At 36.8% G+C, this 19,912-nt stretch overlaps 1 protein-coding gene across 2 annotated transcripts; it reads left to right on the forward strand.

Moving 5' to 3' along the window:
• The first annotated feature begins 15,318 nt into the window (after positions 1–15,318).
• Positions 15,319–19,659, forward strand: LOC122280768 (deoxyribodipyrimidine photo-lyase). Of its 2 annotated transcripts, none has more exons than XM_043091787.1 (9): positions 15,319–15,845; positions 16,698–17,038; positions 17,119–17,359; positions 17,523–17,680; positions 17,767–17,800; positions 17,946–18,004; positions 18,715–18,796; positions 18,886–18,957; positions 19,180–19,659. In XM_043091787.1, the coding sequence occupies exons 1-9, from the start codon at positions 15,516–15,518 to the stop codon at positions 19,351–19,353; spliced, it is 1,491 nt and encodes a 496-aa protein (XP_042947721.1). In that variant the 5' UTR covers positions 15,319–15,515; the 3' UTR covers positions 19,354–19,659. The 2 variants fall into 2 exon arrangements, with proteins under 2 accessions (XP_042947721.1, XP_042947720.1); XM_043091786.1 differs by having other exon boundaries at positions 15,320–15,845; positions 17,764–17,800.
• The last annotated feature ends 253 nt before the right edge of the window (positions 19,660–19,912 follow it).

Below are 19,912 nucleotides of genomic sequence, written 5' to 3' on the forward strand. Positions count from 1 at the left end.
AAAACTTAAAAGACATGAAGGAATAGAAATCAGGGGTTTGCTTCCTTAGAGAAAATTGGAAGCTGCCCATTGCGCAATGTCATGCACGCATCGGTTTTGAAACCGATGAATTTTCACATTTTCCAGTCTTCAAATTTGCTCAAGAGGTGCTTGATGTCTCTGATGATTGATTGCATTTTCCAGTCTGAAGCTTGCTTTAGATTATTGGTCGATTGTACTACTTGCTTGGAGTCTCCTTGAATGTAAATATTTCTCAAGTCTCTATTGTGAGCTTCTTGAATAGCTAGCAGGGCTGTTGTAGCTTCTCCTACATTAGGATTGGTGTTGTGCAGAAAATTTGTGTTGACAAAGACCGGGGCTCCAGTTCCAGTTTGGTAGATTGATGTTGCGACACTACCATGGCTTCTGACTGCGACATCAAAAGATAATAGGTGAAAGCCGTTGGGAAGGCGTCCATGAAGTGATAGTTCCTCTTCAAGATGGTGTTTCGAAATCCAAGCTTGACTATGATCCTTGTAGGCACTATAAACTTTTGAAACATATTGATCAATGATTGGGTTCAGGGAATTGTGAATGACTTGATTTCTGGTAAACCAAAGGATGTCCATGGCAAGGATAGCAAAGAGCTCAAAATCATGAACTTCATTTTCATGAAAGGCTAACTCTACTTCCAGATTTAGGATGATTTGGATCCAATTTGTGATTGAGAGGGGTGTAATCTAGTCAATGCTTATGGGCCATTTTGAAAAAGATGAGTGAGACTTTTCTCTCCGGAATTGCACAGAGGGTAAAGAAACTGTTCATCTTCAAGAGGAATGATTCTTTTAAGCAAAGATCTAATTGGCAAGATATTGTGGTGAATTTTTCAAAGAAGAAGTTTTAACCTATCTTGCACTTTAAGCTTCCATAGTTTTTTTCCAAGGATGTCCAGAGAAGTTTTAACCTATCTTGCACAAAGGCTAACTTTAATTAGTCTCAAAGTATGAATATACGATATTTTCATCCTATATATTAAAAGATAGTTGTTAAAGACGTGTTTCACACCATCAACTACAGAGATGACCTGTAACAAATAAAGGGGCGACACTGGTTGCCCTAGGAATACTCTGATGTTAAAATCAGAATAATATGAGGGTCAGTGTATAGAAAATGAAGTAAATTTAGTTGATTATTTGTTACTCTTATAGCTATTTATAGAGATATTGAAAGAAAATATAACCATCATGTACGAGTCACTACAACAAAAAACATATTTTGGGACGAAAATTTTCGTCCCAAAATATATCGATTTCGTTCCGAAAGATTTTTTGGGACGAAAAAATTTCGTCCCAAGCTCGTCCCAACATCACTGTCCCAAAAGATATATTGGGACGAAAAACACAATTTCGTCCCAAAATATATCTTTTGGAACGATTTTGAAAGTGACCGTTCGATACCGTTCGAACGATGCTTTTTTTTGTCACGGTTAAAATTCGTCCCAGAATGGCGTTCGAATGCTTCTCATATACCGTTCGAACGTCAATGTTTGTTTTGAACGGTTATCAAGATACGTTCAAACGATCAGTAGAAATACGTTCGAACGTTAAATGAGACGATCGAACGGTATAAGAGATCGAACGGTGATGATCAACGTTCGAACGATATGGTAATGTCATGCGTTTGAACGGTTTTTTGAGCATCTGGTATCGTTCGAACGGTTTGCGAGTTGACGTTTGAACGTTACATTATCGTTTGAACGGCATGCCCATTAATGTTCGAACGTGACTTTGTCGTTCGAACGGATATTATTTTTATTAAAACCAATAATTATAAAAAAACTAAATAGACATCCATATTATTTGAAAAATATAAATTAAGAACTGTTTAATTACTCACAAAAGTTTTATAATAAGTGCGAAGAAATAAATAACCATAAAACTAGCATTGTTCATACATAATTAGATAATGTCATAAGCTAGACGTAAAAAACCATCAGTTGGTTGGAGGCCTGTACTGTTGCATAAGCTGTTGCATTTGGAGTTGCATATCTCTCCTGAACTCTGCTTGTTCTTCTTCATGTTGTTTGAGGCGCATCTCCATGTCTCCTTGTCTCGCCAATTGAGCCTCTAACTCTTGTTGTTTTGCAATCAATTCTTCAATTCTACGATTCGCATTCTCTTGAGCTATAGAGGCAGACCCGGAAGAAGAGGAAGAGGGAGAAGGTTTTACACAGCGACCCAAACCCCTCAAATATCCTGAACGTTCACCCAGAACTTGTGTAAAAATCTCAACATCTGTATTTGAGGAATTTTGATCTGAGCAGATTCAGCACGCAGGGCAACCATTTTATCCTACACATAAGATAAAGAGTTAATATCATCATAAATATTCAAATATATTTATTTAAAACAAATTATAATACTTACATAATTTTCACGGGCATCAGGATGACTCCACTCTCCATTACGATTAGTATGTGATGCAGCATATAATTTTGTCAGATCATAATTGGCATCTGAATCTTGCTATAATAAAGATTTGTTAAGATATAAAGTCATTATGATTGATATATTCAGTTAACTATATACAAATGAAAGAATAGCAATACCAATTTTTTAGAGAGGCGGTGGAAAGATCTTGAGCCTGCATGATGAGTAATCTTCAATTTTGATCTATTTGTTTTGTTTATAGAACTTCGCTCCTACATAAGAATTGAAAATATTAGAAAGCGAAATTAAAAATAGGACTAAAATAATTAAATTAATTATACCTTATATGATGAATCCTCAAACATGTCACAAAGTTTTTCCCAATCAGAAGGTTGCACATCTTGAAAAGGATGTTGGCGTGCTTCTTCACTATTCTCAAACTTATTATAATGCTCATGACACCTCGCCTTATACTTGCGGAATGCATTACTCATAAGCTCTTCCACAGTTTTACGCTCCTCTCTCCGACCAAAATTTATTTCGAAATCATCCTTACAGACAAAAGTTTGGACAAAAATATTATCATTTATAATATTCTAACTTTAAAGTAAAATAAAATTATAAGTCCAATTAAATTTCATTTATTAAACATTACCAAACAACGCTTCTTGATAAGGTCCTTAACATCTTGGGGGACTTTCTTCCATGAACTTGTTGCCAAAGGTGCATAAGTTCGTGTAAGAGCACCCACATGCGATGCAAGCCAAGCTGCTGGTTGTCCTTCGCCTCCGGTATGTTCATCAAGAATGTTAACTTTGATCTTACCCACCTTACGATATTTTTCCAACGTCACGCCTCTCGTAGTGCCTCGACCTTGACGAGATTGTACTGTGAAGTCATCATGATATATAACATTATAATCAATTTTCTATTATAATCTTAATTAATAACTTTTATGACTATTAGAATTTTACCTTGTTCTGTAGAGTCAATCTCTAATGGTGAGTCTGAAGGAGAGCTAGGAACAGGTGGAGATGGGTTGCGCACTTCCTTTCTCTTCGGAGGCATAATTTCAAAAAACTGATACAATATTCATTAAGTAAAATAGTGCTCATCATCACGTAATGTGAAAATATAATTCGTCAATCACTATCTGTATCAGTATCATTTGACAATTCAGTCTCATCTTCTGTAGATAGTTCAGATGAATCAACACTTTGCTCAAGTGTCGCATCAACAATTTCAGCCTCAATATCTTCTCTATTCAATGGAATCATCTCATACTGGCTCAAATCCACAAACAAATTAAAGACGGGCTGACTCTCTTGGTATGCTTCTTGAGTAGAGGCATCATCTTCTTCTTCATCTCGCCCTTCTGCCTGAGGGATAACATCATATATATTTCTTGGAGCATATTTTTGTACTACTCGCCATTGAGTTCCCAACTTCGGGTCATCTAAGTAGAATACTTGAGATGCTTGAGAAGCTAAAATAAATGGATCATCCTCGTACCATTTTCTTGATGTATTAATACTCAAGAAATATTCATCATCACGGACTCCAGTTCGAGGATTGCTTAAATCCCACCAATCACACTTAAACAGATACACTGCAAGCTCCCCCAAATATTTCATTCCAATTATATCAACAATCACTCCATAGAAATCAATATTTTCTCCATCATGACTTCCCTCAACTAGGACACCACTATTTTGTGTTTTCCTATAATGATCTCGATCTATTGTGTGATACCTACTACCACGAGAAATACATGCAGAATATCTTGTAGCCCGTCTCGATGGGCCACGCGCTAATGCATACAATTCATCTGATATATCGTTTGGATTATTGGCATGCATTTGTACAACCTACATATTAAGTAAAACGTCTATTATATCAATAAAAAAAACAATCAATATTTTCTATTTGTATTGAATGAAGTGTCGCATATGTAATGTCATTACCCGTTGTTCAAACCATCTCGGAAACTCCTCTTCATGTTTCCGGTCTATATCATTTACTCCTAGTTCCTTGAGCATGTTAATATGATCACTGAAATTGATGATTACGACATGTATTTTATATTATTAGAATTTTGCGAAAGTAAATGAGCGAATACTAAATTAAGAAAAGATTAATACTTACTTCAAGTAAATCTCTATGTCAGGGCAATTGTTCAGCACGTACCACTGAGCTTTCTCAAACTCTCTTCCACATAAGTCATAACCACGCACTGCACCAAGTGGACGTACTTGTTGGGAAAACACGGAAAACACATTTCGTTGTCTTGCTCTGTCAACGTCAAAGTTTCTTTCTGGCCGATCAAACCTAGTGTCAACTCCGTGGAAATATTTGGAACAGAAGGTATGCCACTCATCATCAATATATGCTTCTGCAATTGATCCTTCTGGGCGAGCTTTATTACCAACTGTTCGTTTCAACTTCCCAAGAAATCGTTCAATGGGATACATCCATCTATACTGAACTGGTCCTGCAAGTCGAGCCTCACGTGGCAAATGGACGGCCAGGTGAACCATGACATCGAAAAATGACGGTGGGTAAATACTTTCTAGCTTACACAATATGATGGGAATTTCCCGTTCCATTCGATCCAAAGCTTCTACATTTAATGTCCGTGCACATAAGTCTTTGAAAAATAAACCCAACTCAGTCAAAGCCACGCGCACGTCTCTAGTCAAGTACCCACGTATACCAATAGGCAAGATACGCTGCAAAAGGACATGACAATCATGACTTTTTAACCCAGTTATTTTCCAATCATTTGTTCGCACACACCTTGTCAAATTCGAGGCATAACCATCTGGTAATTTAATTTTCATTATCCACTCACAAAAAGTAGCCCTTTCATTCCTTGACAATGTATACCACCCAATCGGCATGTAAACGGACGAACCATTTTCTTGCAACTGCATTTCCGGTCTTATTCCCAACCGCTTCAAATCCTTCCTTGAGTTTAATGTATCCTTCGTTTTTCCTTCAATTGACATCAATGTTCCCAATACGGATTCGCATATATTTTTTTCAATATGCATAACATCAAGACTGTGCCGTAATTTTAACTTTGACCAGTATGGAAGATCGAAAAATATACTCTTCTTAGTCCAATTCAACTCAGAAGTAGCTCGTTTTCTCTTTCGTTGTTTTTTACCAAATTCATTACAACCAACATCTACAAATTGTGCAAGTAAATCTTCACCAGACAAATATGGTGGAGGTTGGCCCCATTCAACAGTACCATCAAACATTTGTGAATTTCCCCGCCATCTATGATCACCAGGTAGAAATCGACGATGACCCATGAAACATAATTTTCTCCCGTAAGTGAGCCATTCAGATTTAGTATGTTTGTTACATGTTGGACATGCCATTTTCCCCTTAGTACTCCAACCTGACAAGTTTCCATATGCTGGAAAATCATTTATTGTCCATAAAACCGCAGCATGCATCTTGAACGACTTGCCTGTTGATGAATCAAATGTGACAACCCCATTCTCCCACAAATCTTTCAATTCTGCAATCAATGGCTGTAAGTGTATGTCTATATCATTTCCCGGCGATCTCGGACCTGGAATGAGCAAACTCATCATGAAATATGGATCTTTCATACACTTCCACGGTGGTAGATTATACGGCATAAGTACGACTGGCCAAGTACTGTGACTAGTACTCATGTTCCCAAACGGATTAAATCCATCTGTTGCCAACCCAAGTCTCACATTACGTGGTTCTTCTGCAAACCATGTATGCTCCTTATCAAATTCCTTCCACACCTGAGAGTCAGCAGGATGTGATAAAATATCATCGTTTCTAACTCTGGCTGATGAGTGCCATATCATGTCTGCAGCTGTTGCACGTGACATATATAATCGTTGTAATCTAGGTGTCAATGGAAAGTGGCGTACTACCTTTTGCGGCACATTTTGTTTGTCAGATGTCCATCTTGACTCGTGGCATATGGGACATTCGTTCAACTGCTCATTCTCTTGCCAAAATAATATGCAGTCATTCTTACATGCATGTATTACGTTGTAATCAAATCCAAGTCCTCGTTTCAATTTTTTTGCTTCATAGAAGTTACGAGGAAGTGTATTATCTGATGGCAGTGCCTCCTTAAACAACTCGAGTAACATATTGACAGCCTTAATTGATAATCGGCACATTGATTTTATGTGTAGCAGTCTTACGGTAAATGACAACTTACTGTGTCTTCTGCATCCTGGATATAGCTCACGTTGTGACTCATTCCACAATCGTGCAAAAGTATTATGACCCCCATCATTTGAACTTGATGTGTCCGTGCCACCTTCATTCATAAACATTCCCGCACCGATGTCACCTAACATTTCTTCCATATCCTCATCATACTCATCTCCAACAACATCTGGTTGTACATCTTCATCGATAGCTTCTTCTTCATGTGGAGTATCGAATGAAGTTGGATATGGTTCCCCGTGTAAGACCCAATCAGTATAACCCTTGTCAATACCTTTTACAAACAGATGCTCTCTCACCAAGTCTATCTTATGAGAGCGCAAATTCCTACATGTATTACATGGGCATCTAATACGTCCATCACTATCACATGTACCCAATGCAAACTCTAAGAATTTCTTAACACCTTCAGCATATACGTTGTAATTCTGACCCAAACGATCGCTAACTCGCATCCAACTCTTATCCATGCTGACTATCTTCATTATAAACAAGCACGTGTGCATCAACAAACAAGCATGTATCATGTATCAATCAAGGAGTATGCCACCTTACACCGGGTAGTTGGTCCTATCCCATTCGGAACTGTAAGATCATAGTCGCAAACCTATCCTCTATAATCTGTCACGCCCAACAAAATTTCGGCAGCATATCCCCATAGTTCTCCAAATATGCTCGTCTGGTTGTGTGCACCGACTTATCCATCGTCGATACAACATCACCGAAACTGCATATCCGGAGAACAAGGGATAAATCTGCCAAAATCTTAATGCTGGACGTATAACAGATATAGCTCGATAGTTTGCGAGAATGATCTTACAATTCCAAACTGTCCACTCTGGACAATTCAAGAGTTATCAATCTTTCAATTAAGGCGGATTGATAACTCTCGAACGGGTCTAAGGCTAATATTGATGAACAAGCAATATAAGATATGCCAATATTTAACATGTATCAAACAAATAATTCAACATCATAAATAATTAAGTTTTGTAACAAATCTTAGATGATTTGTAATTTAATTCATTCTCATTTGATTATTTGAATCTTTTAAGTATTTAAGTATTATTAAATGTAGATTATATATATTTAATTTTTAATTACACTCCTGCATTTAAAATGTTAATTATTTTAACACTGCCCAAGAAATCGTTCAAACGGTGTTCGTGACCGTTCGATCTCCTATACAGTCGTTCGAACGGTACACGTACCGTTCGAACGGTTTACATCCAGAAATCACTCGTCTTCAACCTCCGAAAACCCCAAGTAATACAGTCCATATTACATCAAAAGATAGCAAAATATATGACTAACTCATGTAAGCAAACGAAAACACTTATATAAAAACTAAAATGAGGTCAAATTTAAGGAGAATACCTGATTTGGAGAGATAAAGCTTCAAAAATTCCAAACGGTAAAAACTCTTCACCAAACGGTAAAAACAACCTCTTAATCCGAAAATATAAGAGATTGATAGGAGTTTGTAATATTTGAGGGCTAGATTGAAGAATAATGGCGTTGGTTGGAACAAAATGAGCGTGGGAGTGATGCTCGGTCGACTGAAACGAGTCCGAGATTGTGAGGTTCTGTCGTGTAAATGCAGAACATTGCCGTTCGAACGGTTGTTTAATGAACGTTCGAACGTCAAATCGACTAGCGGGAAAAATTTCCCCCGCCGATTTGACGTTCGAACGTGAAAATATACGTTCGAAGGCTAATAATTAACGTTCGAACGGTTATATTATACCGTTCAAACGTCAAATCGATTAGCAGGAATAATTTCCCCCGCTAATTTAACGTTCGAACGTTAATATAAACGTTCGAACGTACTATTAAACGTTTGAACGCCAATAGTAAACCGTTCGAACGTTTAATTATATTGTTGCTTATTGTATTTTTTTTGCACTATACCTTTAAATATAATAATTTCTAAATATACTATAGTTTAGAGCCATAGTAATATAACTATATAATATATAATCAAACATATATTATATAGTTTAGTAACATATATAGTATAAAATATCATATTACATCTAATATAATCAACAAGTACTACATATATTAACCTATTATATATAACATATATATGGTATCATAGCATAGGGTTATATGTATCACATGCATATATATAATGTTTATTTCTATAATATTAATAGTAGATATTTAATAATAGAATATCTACTATTAATATATATAGTGTCATCTATACTAGTATATATATATGTGGTACTAGTTAATATCACATATAATATATATGTTATATAAATACATGAACATGGCTTCATGTATATAGTAGTCTATATTATATTAATTATACTATATAATATAACTTATACTATATACTATATAATATTCAATAGTATAATATATTTTAATTAAATATAATATAATATATACTATAAATTGCCAAAAAATTATATATATAATACATAGTGTTTAATAATATATAAGTGCATTAAATATATTGCATTTAATATTTTTAACAATTAAAATATATTATAATTGAATTAATTATTATATTTAATATAATTAATACGGAATATTGCATTTAAATATTTGAAAACCGATTAATTAGGGATGGCAATCAATATTTAGTTAATTCGTTCGAACGGTATAACGTACCGTTCGAACGGTACTGCATATATAAGCCCATCCCGACGTCATTTTCACGCATTTCCTCCGTGAAAAAGCCTCCAAACCGTCGATCTCCGCCGTTGAACGCCGTCTTCGCCGCCGTCAACAGTGCCCACTCGAAGCCCCTACCTCTAACAACCGGTATTTTTCATTTTTAAAGCATTTTACCGTTTAGATTTAGGTTTTTGATAGATTAATTGTTTAAGTTAGGGTAAACCGATTTATACATCAAAATAATCGGTAGATTTGCATAAATCCATGTTAGGAACATTTATTTAGGTTTCTATTGCATTTATTTTGGTGTAAAATCCAGGGAATCGAAGGATTCCATGGATTTCAATGGCCGAGTCGACTCGGCCTGGAATCCCGATCGACGAATATCGTTCGAACGCTATGCTTAGCGTTCGAACGTTATAACTTAACGGTCGAACGGTCTGTCTGTAACCGTTCGACCGTTACAGTAAACGTTCGAACGATATAAATCAACGGTCGAACGGTTTGTCTGTAACCGTTCGACCGTTAAGTTACATCGTTCGAACGATATAACTAAACGGTCGAACGGTTTGTCTGTAACCGTTCGACCGTTACGGTAAACGTTCGAACGGTGTTTAATATTATATTTATATTATTAATATTGATATTGAGTGACATATTTATTGTTGATAATGTTGTTCAGAATGGCAAATATTATTAAATTGCTGTTTGTTTCAAACTACTGTAAATAGTTCTTTATTGTATTTTTCTTGTTAATGTTATATATCTAGTTTGTAATTATAAATTTCAGGTTGATTATAATGTCTACTTCTAGACCGGCACGTAAGCGACGCAATCTTGGTGAGAGTAGTAGTGGTCCAGTTCGGGAGAGGACAGTTTCACTGGAGCGACCAGTGAAGATTTCTGATTTCCAGAGTCTTATCTGGGAGGGTCATTCATTGCCCTCAATATTCAGTGATCGTGGTTGGGGACCTATCTTGGATGAACGGGAGGAAGCATGGGAGCCAGTCTCCTACATTGACATTGTTGCTGAGTTCTATAGAGAACTCGGCAGTGCCAGCGCAGATGATTCTGGGGCCTACAGTATCACTGTCCGAGAAGTACCCGTTGTATTTTCACGAGATGGACTTGCTGAGCATCTCGGTATTCCTAGGCTGCCAGATGCATATCCGAATGTGGTGCCTAGAGAGTCTGATCCTTCAGTTGAGGCGGAGACAGCTGAGGAGGAGGCATCAGTTTATACTGATGAGGTCGATACCCTTGCTGATCACGAGGTGAGGGATTTGGTTGTCGGTCCAGATGCTCCACCGTATGACGGGACGAAGAGCATCAAACAGGCAGATTTATCTTCTTTCTTTAAGATATTAAATTTGATAATTGCCAATAATATTGACCCTCGGCAGCACAAGACAGAAGTTGGCATTGATCGGACGAAATTTATGATACGGGTCGCTCGTGGCATTCCTATCGACTTGGTGGGATATATATTCGATAGGATTCGATCAGAATCTCGGTACATTTCGATGGATATACTACCATTCGGAGTCCTGATCACCCGATATCTACTATGTGCTGGTGTTGTGCCAGATGTTGCTGAGCGTAAACGGGAGCCGATGGGACCGATAAACAGCACCACCCTCTCACGCAGCACGGGACACTCGAGACTGCGTTTTCGTGCACATGTTCCAGAACCAGTTGATCCTCACAGAGATGCACAGCCGGGAGATCATGGAGTCTCAGCTGCAGCTGCAGAGACATCTACACGGGCCGAGGCATCAGTCCACAGTGTTACTCGTGAGGAGATGGCTGACATAGTGCGTGCAGCGATCAGCGAGCAGACATCAGCAGTGATCGATGCAGTGCGTATGGAGATCCATTCTGCTGTGTCTGAGCTTCGTACAGAGTTTGCTGCCATGTCTGCGACTCAGGTCACCATCAGTACTCGACTGACACAAATAGAGGAACGTATAGCTGCAGTCGAGGAAGTGTGCAAAGACTTGGGGTCTTAATTACTTTATGATAAATTTTATTTATTTATTTCCTGTTTTTTGTATGGACAATATTTTGTGTTTTGTAAATTCAGTATTTAAGTTATATGCAATGGTATTGTTTTATATTTTCTAAACTAATTCTTAATTTAGATTATTCATATTATTTAATTAACCAATTTTTTATAATTACTAGTTAATCTAAATATAATTTGGCAAAAAACTTAAAAAATTAAAACTCTGTCACCGTTCGAACGATTCAAATAACGTTTGAACGGTGAATATGCATCATTCGAACGGTTAATATTAACCGTTCGAACGGTTTATCAATTTCCCTCCAAAATAATTTTGCCTATCGCGCCAATATTACGTTCAAACGGTGAAAATTAAACGTTCGAACGGTTAATCATTAACGGTCGAACGGTTAACTTATTTGGGACAAAAATATTCGTCCCTAAGAATACCGTTCGAACGCGTTCGAACGGTATGGCATAACCATCGTCATTTTGGAACGAAATTCAAATTTCGTTCCTAAATCCCACTTTTTGGGACGATTTTCAATTCGTCCCAAAGTAATTTCGTCCCAAAAAATCATTTTTGTTGTAGTGAGTAAAAATAACCATCTTTCATGAGTGAAGATAGTCATTCCTCCCGAGTGTATCCTCAACGGTTTTTCTTATTAATTGTAGTGATCCATTCCTTACCTGGCGGCAGTGTTATCTTGTTAATGCTTTACGCCTAGGCTACTATAGGCTATTAGGCTTATGGGCGTTATAAATTTGTATAAATGTGTTGGGCCCGATTCCGTCCAATAATACTTTTATGATAAGAGTATAAGTTTGTATACCTTACATATATAATGTCTGTATATTCTTAGTCATGAATTTGACAGTTAAGATCTTATTTTTAGACAAAACTAACTCCTGCTAAGTACAAAATCTTCTCACAAATAGTCCGACAAACTATGGTGAATTAAACGATATGTTAGGTTAGGGTGAATTAAACGACGCGTTAGGTTAGGTGTATGATGTTATAATTTATAGCTATGACTTTAGTACATTGACAATGACTACATGCATTAATAACTTGAGAAAAAAAAGACAAGAGTAGTTTAATATTAATGAAAAAAATTCAACATGAATACTATTATTTATCCAAATTATGTACTACCATTCATTTTATGAGTAATATTATGTACAGTTATAGAATGTGTAAATATTGTGCAGTCGTTTTAAAAAATAATGAATTCATCATTAAAAACTTAATTAATTTTTTCTCGTAGATCTCATATTTTTTTTTATTTTTTTAAGTAATTATGCAATACTTATATAACTACGACTATAATTATTATTTTCCTAAAATATTTTTATTTAGTTGCATCATACGAACATATGGTTTGATACTTTGGTTTCTAATAAGTACAGGGATTAATTATAAATATAGGAATTTGTAAATTTTGTTGCAAGCCCCAATGAATGTGTGGTGTACGTTGATAGAGACTCATGATGGTGTTTAATGAACCAAATCCTCCATGTTAAGCAACCTAATTTACCCAATCCCAAATGCAATTATTGGATGTTCTCATCCACAACTAATCAAAACATTGACAACAACCTAGCTAGCTAGCTAGCTAATTAACAAGTATTGGCACGTGCAGAACATGGACGTACGGATTGACCACGTGCGTCTTGCTGCATCTGCCACGTGTAGGCATCATTCATGGGAGCAGCTGGGATCTCACGCGACAATACTCATGGCTGGCTAGGCAAAGCACATTATATAATATATATGTGGGTGGGAGGTGGGATGATCTCATTTCTTTTTTTTCATTAATTAATTTGCATGAAAATAGTATATAATTAGAACTAATTATTATTTATTTATTTCTAATTAATTAATTATGTCTCAGTTGAAACATAGCTTTCACAAACAACGAACGAAATCATTGTAACCATTCTTCCCACTTTTTTCATGTAATCACTAATTATTATTTTAGTAATTAATTAACTTTCTTAATCATGTTCTTGCGGCCCATAATTGCATTATACTATTGTATTTCTTAGGAGGCAGCGATATTTCTATCTCTATTTGATTGGTTCAAAAACAACGGTCCATGATTATTCAAAATTAAGATAATAAGAATATATAGTGCCATATGCATTGTGAGTTCATATGCATGGCCGGGTCAGTTCAAAAATCAGTCTTTTTCTTTTTAAATTCTAATTAATAGTCCTAATGTGTAGGAAAATGCCAAATTTACTTAACTTGATTAAGTAGTACCCTTGTTTTGCTTAACTTGTCAAGGTTAATTATTAAAATAATTCTTATGATTTGTATTAATTTTAATAGGTTTGACACATGCACTTTTAAAGTGAGATTTGGATAGTGATTAGTTGAGATGGAAATTGAATAAAGTATTATTAAGATATTATTATTATTATTATTTTAGGATTTAAAAAAGTTAAATTATTTATTATATTTTGTGTAAAAATTTTAAAAAAATTATAATAATTAGATGAGATGAGATGAGTTGAAAAATTAAAATTAATTTTAAACATTTTATTTTTTATTCTTTCAACGTTATGAAAATATAAAAATAAAAAAGGAATAAACATTCCCACATGCAGTGTCTCGATCGGTGACCCAGACTTTTTGGGGAATTTATTGCTTTGTTTTTAATTTTAAAATGATTATTTGTTTAAAATTAAGAAGTCATATATATATATATGTGTGTGTGTGTGTGTGTGGGGTTTGAACATGATGATTTTAAATTATATGTGGAAGCTCAATTATTTTATGCAAGGTGATAATAATAATCATCCTCGTAGCGAGAGGGCCTAGCTAGCTATAAGCCAGTTGCTCAAAAAGAGCAGCAAGTACTACCCTTTATTATTATTATTAAGTATAGGGAATCTTATTATAGGATTTGGTAGGTAAATGTATTCCCAGTCTATTGGATTGCTTAACACAAAAGAAATGGTGGGATTACGTGACCATTTTGAAGGCAATATTCACCTTATAATTAATATATATATATATATAATTAAATATTTTTAAAGAAATTAATTAAAGCTTGAACCAATGGAATTTATAAATTAAGCTGAAAAAGATTAATTAAGGTACAAGCAAGCAATATGAATACCATATAATAATAATAAAATAAAAAAAACCCCTGAATAAATGATATATTCTATGTGAAACTACCACTACTCCCATTACTAGCACTGATCATCGATCGATCTAACCCAGAAAGCTGAGGAATTATTATTGAAAGAAATTAAAGTTGGCTACACATTGTTTATTGCAATTTTCTTTTTAGTACTGACTTAATTGGGAACTTCTATAAGGTGAAAATTAATGTCTATTACGAGCTGGGTGAAAGTCCTGCATGCATGCATGCATGCTCAAATCAATTTGTCACTTCGAATTAAAGAAGTTCCCGATCATGATCTCTTGCCGTGGAAGAGAAGATAGGAACAACTCATGTGCACGTACAGCCAGCAGCTAGCAGAGCTAGATTAACGTACGTACATACATCATTTTTCTCTTTGTTGACTAAATAAGTAGGCCGTGGAAGTTGGGAATTACAGCTTCCCTTATCTAGTTCATCATGCTCGCCATTAATCTCTCTTAATGCATGTAGAGGAAGTTAATGCTATCGAACTTACTCCTGCCGCCCTGAACTGGCAATGCAATGTGCATGAAGAAAACATATTCATTGGGGTTTTGAGTGAGATTAGTTTCTTCCCGGCCACCTACCTGTATAATTCAGGATTCGACTCATCCAACTGCCAACTGGTGTCAAGTTTGTAAGAATTGCATTTCTTCTAATGTGATTACCCATCGTATAAAGGCCTCCTGATAAAAGACAAAACATTATAGGGGCTCTGTAGGAAGCTCAAGCCCAATACTTGAATTCTAGGGCCAACACTGGCCCGCCAAGCATTTGGACAGACTTGGGCCCAATAAACTGCTTTAACGACCATATGCCACGTTTCTTAGTTGAGTGTCCGCCACGTCCACCCTTTCAAAACCACAAGTTTAACTGTTCCGCTTCCCTCCTCTAGACTGTCTGTCTCTGTCTTCCTTCTTCGTTACCCTCCAAAAAATTGCAGTCTTACGCGACATCCCCACTCTCTCTCTTTGTCGTTCTCTTAACCTCCGCATCGTGGGTCGCGTCATCCTCCAACCCCACCACCTCCTACATTTCGCTAAACCCTCTGCGAACGTTAGCCTCTTCCACGCCTTCTCAACTATGGCCTCCTTTTCTTCTCCCCCCAGCAACTCGACGTGCGTACCATCGGGCCGGATCAGGGTTTTGAAGGAACGATCGCGAGCATTGGACGGGGAGGTGGGTCCTGTTGTGTATTGGATGTTCAGGGACCAAAGGATCAGAGACAACTGGGCGTTGATCCACGCCGTTGATCAAGGTAACAAGGCCAATGCACCCGTAGCTGTCGCGTTCAATCTGTTTGATCAGTTTCTAGGGGCGAAAGCTCGTCAGATAGGGTTTATGTTGAGGGGTTTGAAACAACTGCAGGGTGATCTCGAAGAGACCCTTCAAATCCCATTCCTCTTGTTTCAGGCAAGTTCAAGTGTACATTCGAAATGCCTATATGGTTTTTTATGTTCACCTTTTGTTTTGGTTCCGAGGAGTAGGAACTAGGAATGAAAGTAAAGATTCTCAAGAAAAACCTAATGCTGTTTGACAACATGATTTAATACTTGTACTGATGCGTTAGGGGTAGTTTTGAAAACAATCGAAATATCGTGGTCATATAGAAACGCATGCAAAATTTTGCAGCAACTATTTCTGGGGAAAACCATCGTTTTTTAGCAGATAGGGAACAATAGGTTTATCTTACTATTGAAGTATATATTCAGCATCTGAAAATCATCCAAATTTCACTTTATCCCCTTAAAAATTTAGAGTGCCAACTGCCAAGTTTATCCTGTATCTTTTAAAAAGCTTTGTTTTGCCTAGCCAGCAACAAGCATCAATGAAATTATAGGGAAAAAAAAAGTACTGATTTCTTACTAGATTTATTTGTTGTTGAAGTGTTAAATGTAATAAAAAAACTGATGCCTCATCTAATTTTATCACTCTATGACGGTACAATGCCTTAAAATAAATCAAAACGGAATTTCTTGAAAAATATAGGCACAAATTTTACATGCAAAATCTTCAAGCAATTAACTTGAGAGTGGGTGAATTTTTAAGGAGCAAATATATGCTTCATTTTTTGGGGGGGCTTTGTTAAAATTATGGAGAACTTACTGACCTAGTCAAATATAGTTGTTTGGGTTCACTTGAATGGATTGCTTGAGTTTCGGAACCATTTAAAGTTTGAGAATCTTGTGGTTTTGTGCATAATCTTTGAAGGTAAATGATACAATATTTTGCAAATCTTATATCTTGTGGGTGAATATCTTTTAGGGAGAAGCTGAAAAGACTATACCAGATTTTTTAAGAGAATGCGGGGCTTCCCTTTTAGTCACAGACTTCTCACCTTTACGTGAAATTCAGAGGTGTAAAGAGGAAATTTGCAAGAGGGTGAGTGATTTGGTGACCATTCACGAAGTTGATGCCCACAACGTAGTACCTACTTGGGTGGCATCAGAGAAGTTGGAGTATAGCGCCAGGACCATAAGGGGAAAGATAAATAAAAGGCTTCCAGATTACCTCATTGATTTTCCTACTTTGCAGCCTCCAAGTAGAAAATGGACCGGTGTAACTTTGTCGACTGATTGGGATGGCCTCATTGCCAATATTTTGAGGTTAGATGCTCTATTTGAATGAGTTGACTTGAGAGATTCTATGGGATTGTAGTGTTGATATAATGGTCTTGTAATATTAGGAAAGGAGCAGAAGTTCCTGAAATTGAGTGGGGTGAACCAGGGGAGAAGGCAGCAATGGAAGTATTGGTGGGAAGTAAAAATGGGTTCTTAACGAAAAGGTTGAAAGGTTATTCAGCGGATAGGAATAATCCATTGAAACCTAGAGGGCTTTCATGTCTCTCTCCATACTTGCATTTTGGGCAAATATCTGCACAGCGATGTGCTTTAGAGGCTCGCAGGATCAGGAAAGATAGTCCTCAGGTTTGTTGTGTCAAATCTCAGCTTCATGGATTTTAGCTTTTATATATTTTGATGGAATTGGGATTAAGAAAAATGAGCATGCGTTTTAAAATAGTCTATTTATTGCTTTTTGTTCTGTGGTTTTTGGCATTGCTTGATCTATTTTCTACCTGCTATTCTGAAGGCAGTTGATACATTCTTGGAGGAGTTAATTGTGCGCCGAGAACTTGCTGATAACTTCTGTTTCTACCAACATCATTATGATTCACTGAAAGGGGCATGGGAATGGGCACGTAAGACCTTGATGGACCATGCTCCTGACAAGCGAGAACATATTTACACGTGAGTCAAACTATGCTTTAATTGTTTTATGCGGATTCCATACCTAGAGTTCTCAAACTTCTAAATGATTATGGAATTTGCAGCAGGGAACAATTGGAAAAGGCACAAACAGCTGATCCTGTAAGCTGAGTTTTTTTTTTAATATGAATATCAATGACTCTCCCTTCGGTTCACAAATTCTTTGAGTGTTTTTGGTCTCAGTTATATCTATATGTGTTGCCTGTTGTATGATTGTTATAACAATCTTTATGGCTTGAATTTCCAGCTTTGGAATGCTTCTCAGTTGGAGATGGTCTACCATGGGAAGATGCATGGTTTTATGCGGCAAGTGACTTCCTCTGGGACTCCCCCCCCCCTCCCTCTTCTTGTGGTGGAGATTCATGTTACTTGCATCTAAATTGGCCTATGCTAATTGGAAGAAAGTCTTCGCTCTTGTGGTCCATAATTGATGTGTATTCTTTATACTTCTTAATGTGTTGACGCATCACGTAATCTTAGGAATCTTCTTTCATGAATAAATTATTCTATCCATTCAGGTCACAAGAGTTATAATGTTTTGAAGTAGGGAGTCACCTTTTTACTTGCTTTGTTTACTTCCATCATGCTTTGTGTGTTTATGGGGGTGTATTACTGTTTTTTCCTTAGTTTTTTTTAAAAAAAAAAAGAAAAAGAAAAAGAATAGGGCAGTACCCCCTTATTTTTATTAAATCACCCCCACTTGTGGCAGAGGAATAGTGTGGTTACAAGTCATGGTACATTGGTGGTTACATTTCTTCCTTGGCCTTCTCAATCGATATTTATACTTCTTAATTTTGATTTCCTGGTTGCTAGTGCCGTTTCCCAGTGATGGTTTTGTCATGCAATTTATTGCACTTGATGAATATGTACAGAGGTGGGATTTGCTTCATTTTGGTGGTTGAATCATTATCTTGCATGAACACAGCTTGTATTTTCTTGGATCTTATATCTATTACTTCTAGTAACTTCTTCATTTTCAATATGTTATCGACATGTGTTTGAAAAACCTACTGCAGAATGTATTGGGCCAAAAAGATTCTTGAGTGGACAACATCACCGGAAGAAGCGCTTGAAATATCGATATATCTGAATGACAAGGTATGTTCACTACAGATTTGTTGTGCTTCAATGGAGGCTTTTACCAAATGTCTTACCGAGTTTTCTTTATTCATAACTTTCGTGTGCAGTATGAAATAGATGGCAGGGATCCAAATGGATATGTCGGTTGCATGTGGTCAATATGTGGCGTTCATGACCAGGTATGGGTTGACCATTCTCTTTGTAGCCATGACAGAGATACTTCTGATTCTTAGGAAAATGAGTGCCACCTATTTCCATTGAAATCTGAATGAAATGTAAATCTGAGGCAGCCCTACCTTTCTATAAACGGGCAGGGACCTTAAATAGAAATTACGACTCGATTGAATATTGGCAAAGATTCTTTATCTTACATGATCCTTAGCTACTTGCTGGCATTTCAGGGTTGGAAAGAACGTCCAGTTTTTGGGAAAATACGGTACATGAATTATGCAGGCTGCAAAAGGAAATTTGATGTGGATGGATACATTGCTTATACTAAAAGGCTTGTGGGTGAAACTAAGAAGAGAAAAGCAGAAAGCTTGCAGAGCCAGAAAGTAAAGGACCTTCGAAGTTAGTATTGGGTTCGACAATGAAGGTGAAGAGTAATTTTTGAAGACGAATATGTGAAGGAAGCTAAGTTGGTATCCCCGAGGAAGAAAGGCCGATGATCCAGAAACATAGTTTAGATTATATATAGATGGTGTTGCAGATCTATTCATCAAAGTTCGAAGTTCAAACCTCTATTTTGTACTGGTTACCGACTTCTTTTTCTTTTGCAACGTAGTTAGTCTGTAGCTAGAGTTGTATGTTTAACTTTTGAGAGGCGCTTCGGGCCAGTGGCACCTATAACTTGTGTTTATTGGAAACCAATTGCGAGCTAACACGTAACGGGCACATAAAAAATTGGTATTGGCAGCATAACAGGGGATCAGCTCTTCATCATCGAATTGAAACTCCCTTCTCTCCTTCGTCGAACTCTGCTCTCTCTCCTGCTCGAATTCGCTCTGCATTTCTCTCCTTCGCCGAACTCTGCTCTCTCTCCTTCGTCGTCTCCTCCTCCCTCTCCTGCAAGCCGAAACCCAACCACACGCCGTCTCCCCAACCAGAAAATAACTCACCCGGAGTGGGAGTAGG

The sequence above is a fragment of the Carya illinoinensis genome, chromosome 11, assembly GCF_018687715.1.
Source record: "Carya illinoinensis cultivar Pawnee chromosome 11, C.illinoinensisPawnee_v1, whole genome shotgun sequence".
In the NCBI taxonomy this organism is placed as follows: Eukaryota; Viridiplantae; Streptophyta; class Magnoliopsida; order Fagales; family Juglandaceae; genus Carya; species Carya illinoinensis.

Bases quoted from the DNA above. Each gene is read 5' to 3' on its own strand.
- LOC122280768 (XM_043091786.1), top strand. From the start codon at position 15,516: ATGGCCTCCTTTTCTTCTCCCCCCAGCAACTCGACGTGCGTACCATCG. The intron at 17,039-17,118 runs GTTAGATGCTCT...TTGTAATATTAG, and splicing joins CTCATTGCCAATATTTTGAG to GAAAGGAGCAGAAGTTCCTG. The intron at 18,958-19,179 runs GTATGGGTTGAC...CTGGCATTTCAG, and splicing joins TATGTGGCGTTCATGACCAG to GGTTGGAAAGAACGTCCAGT.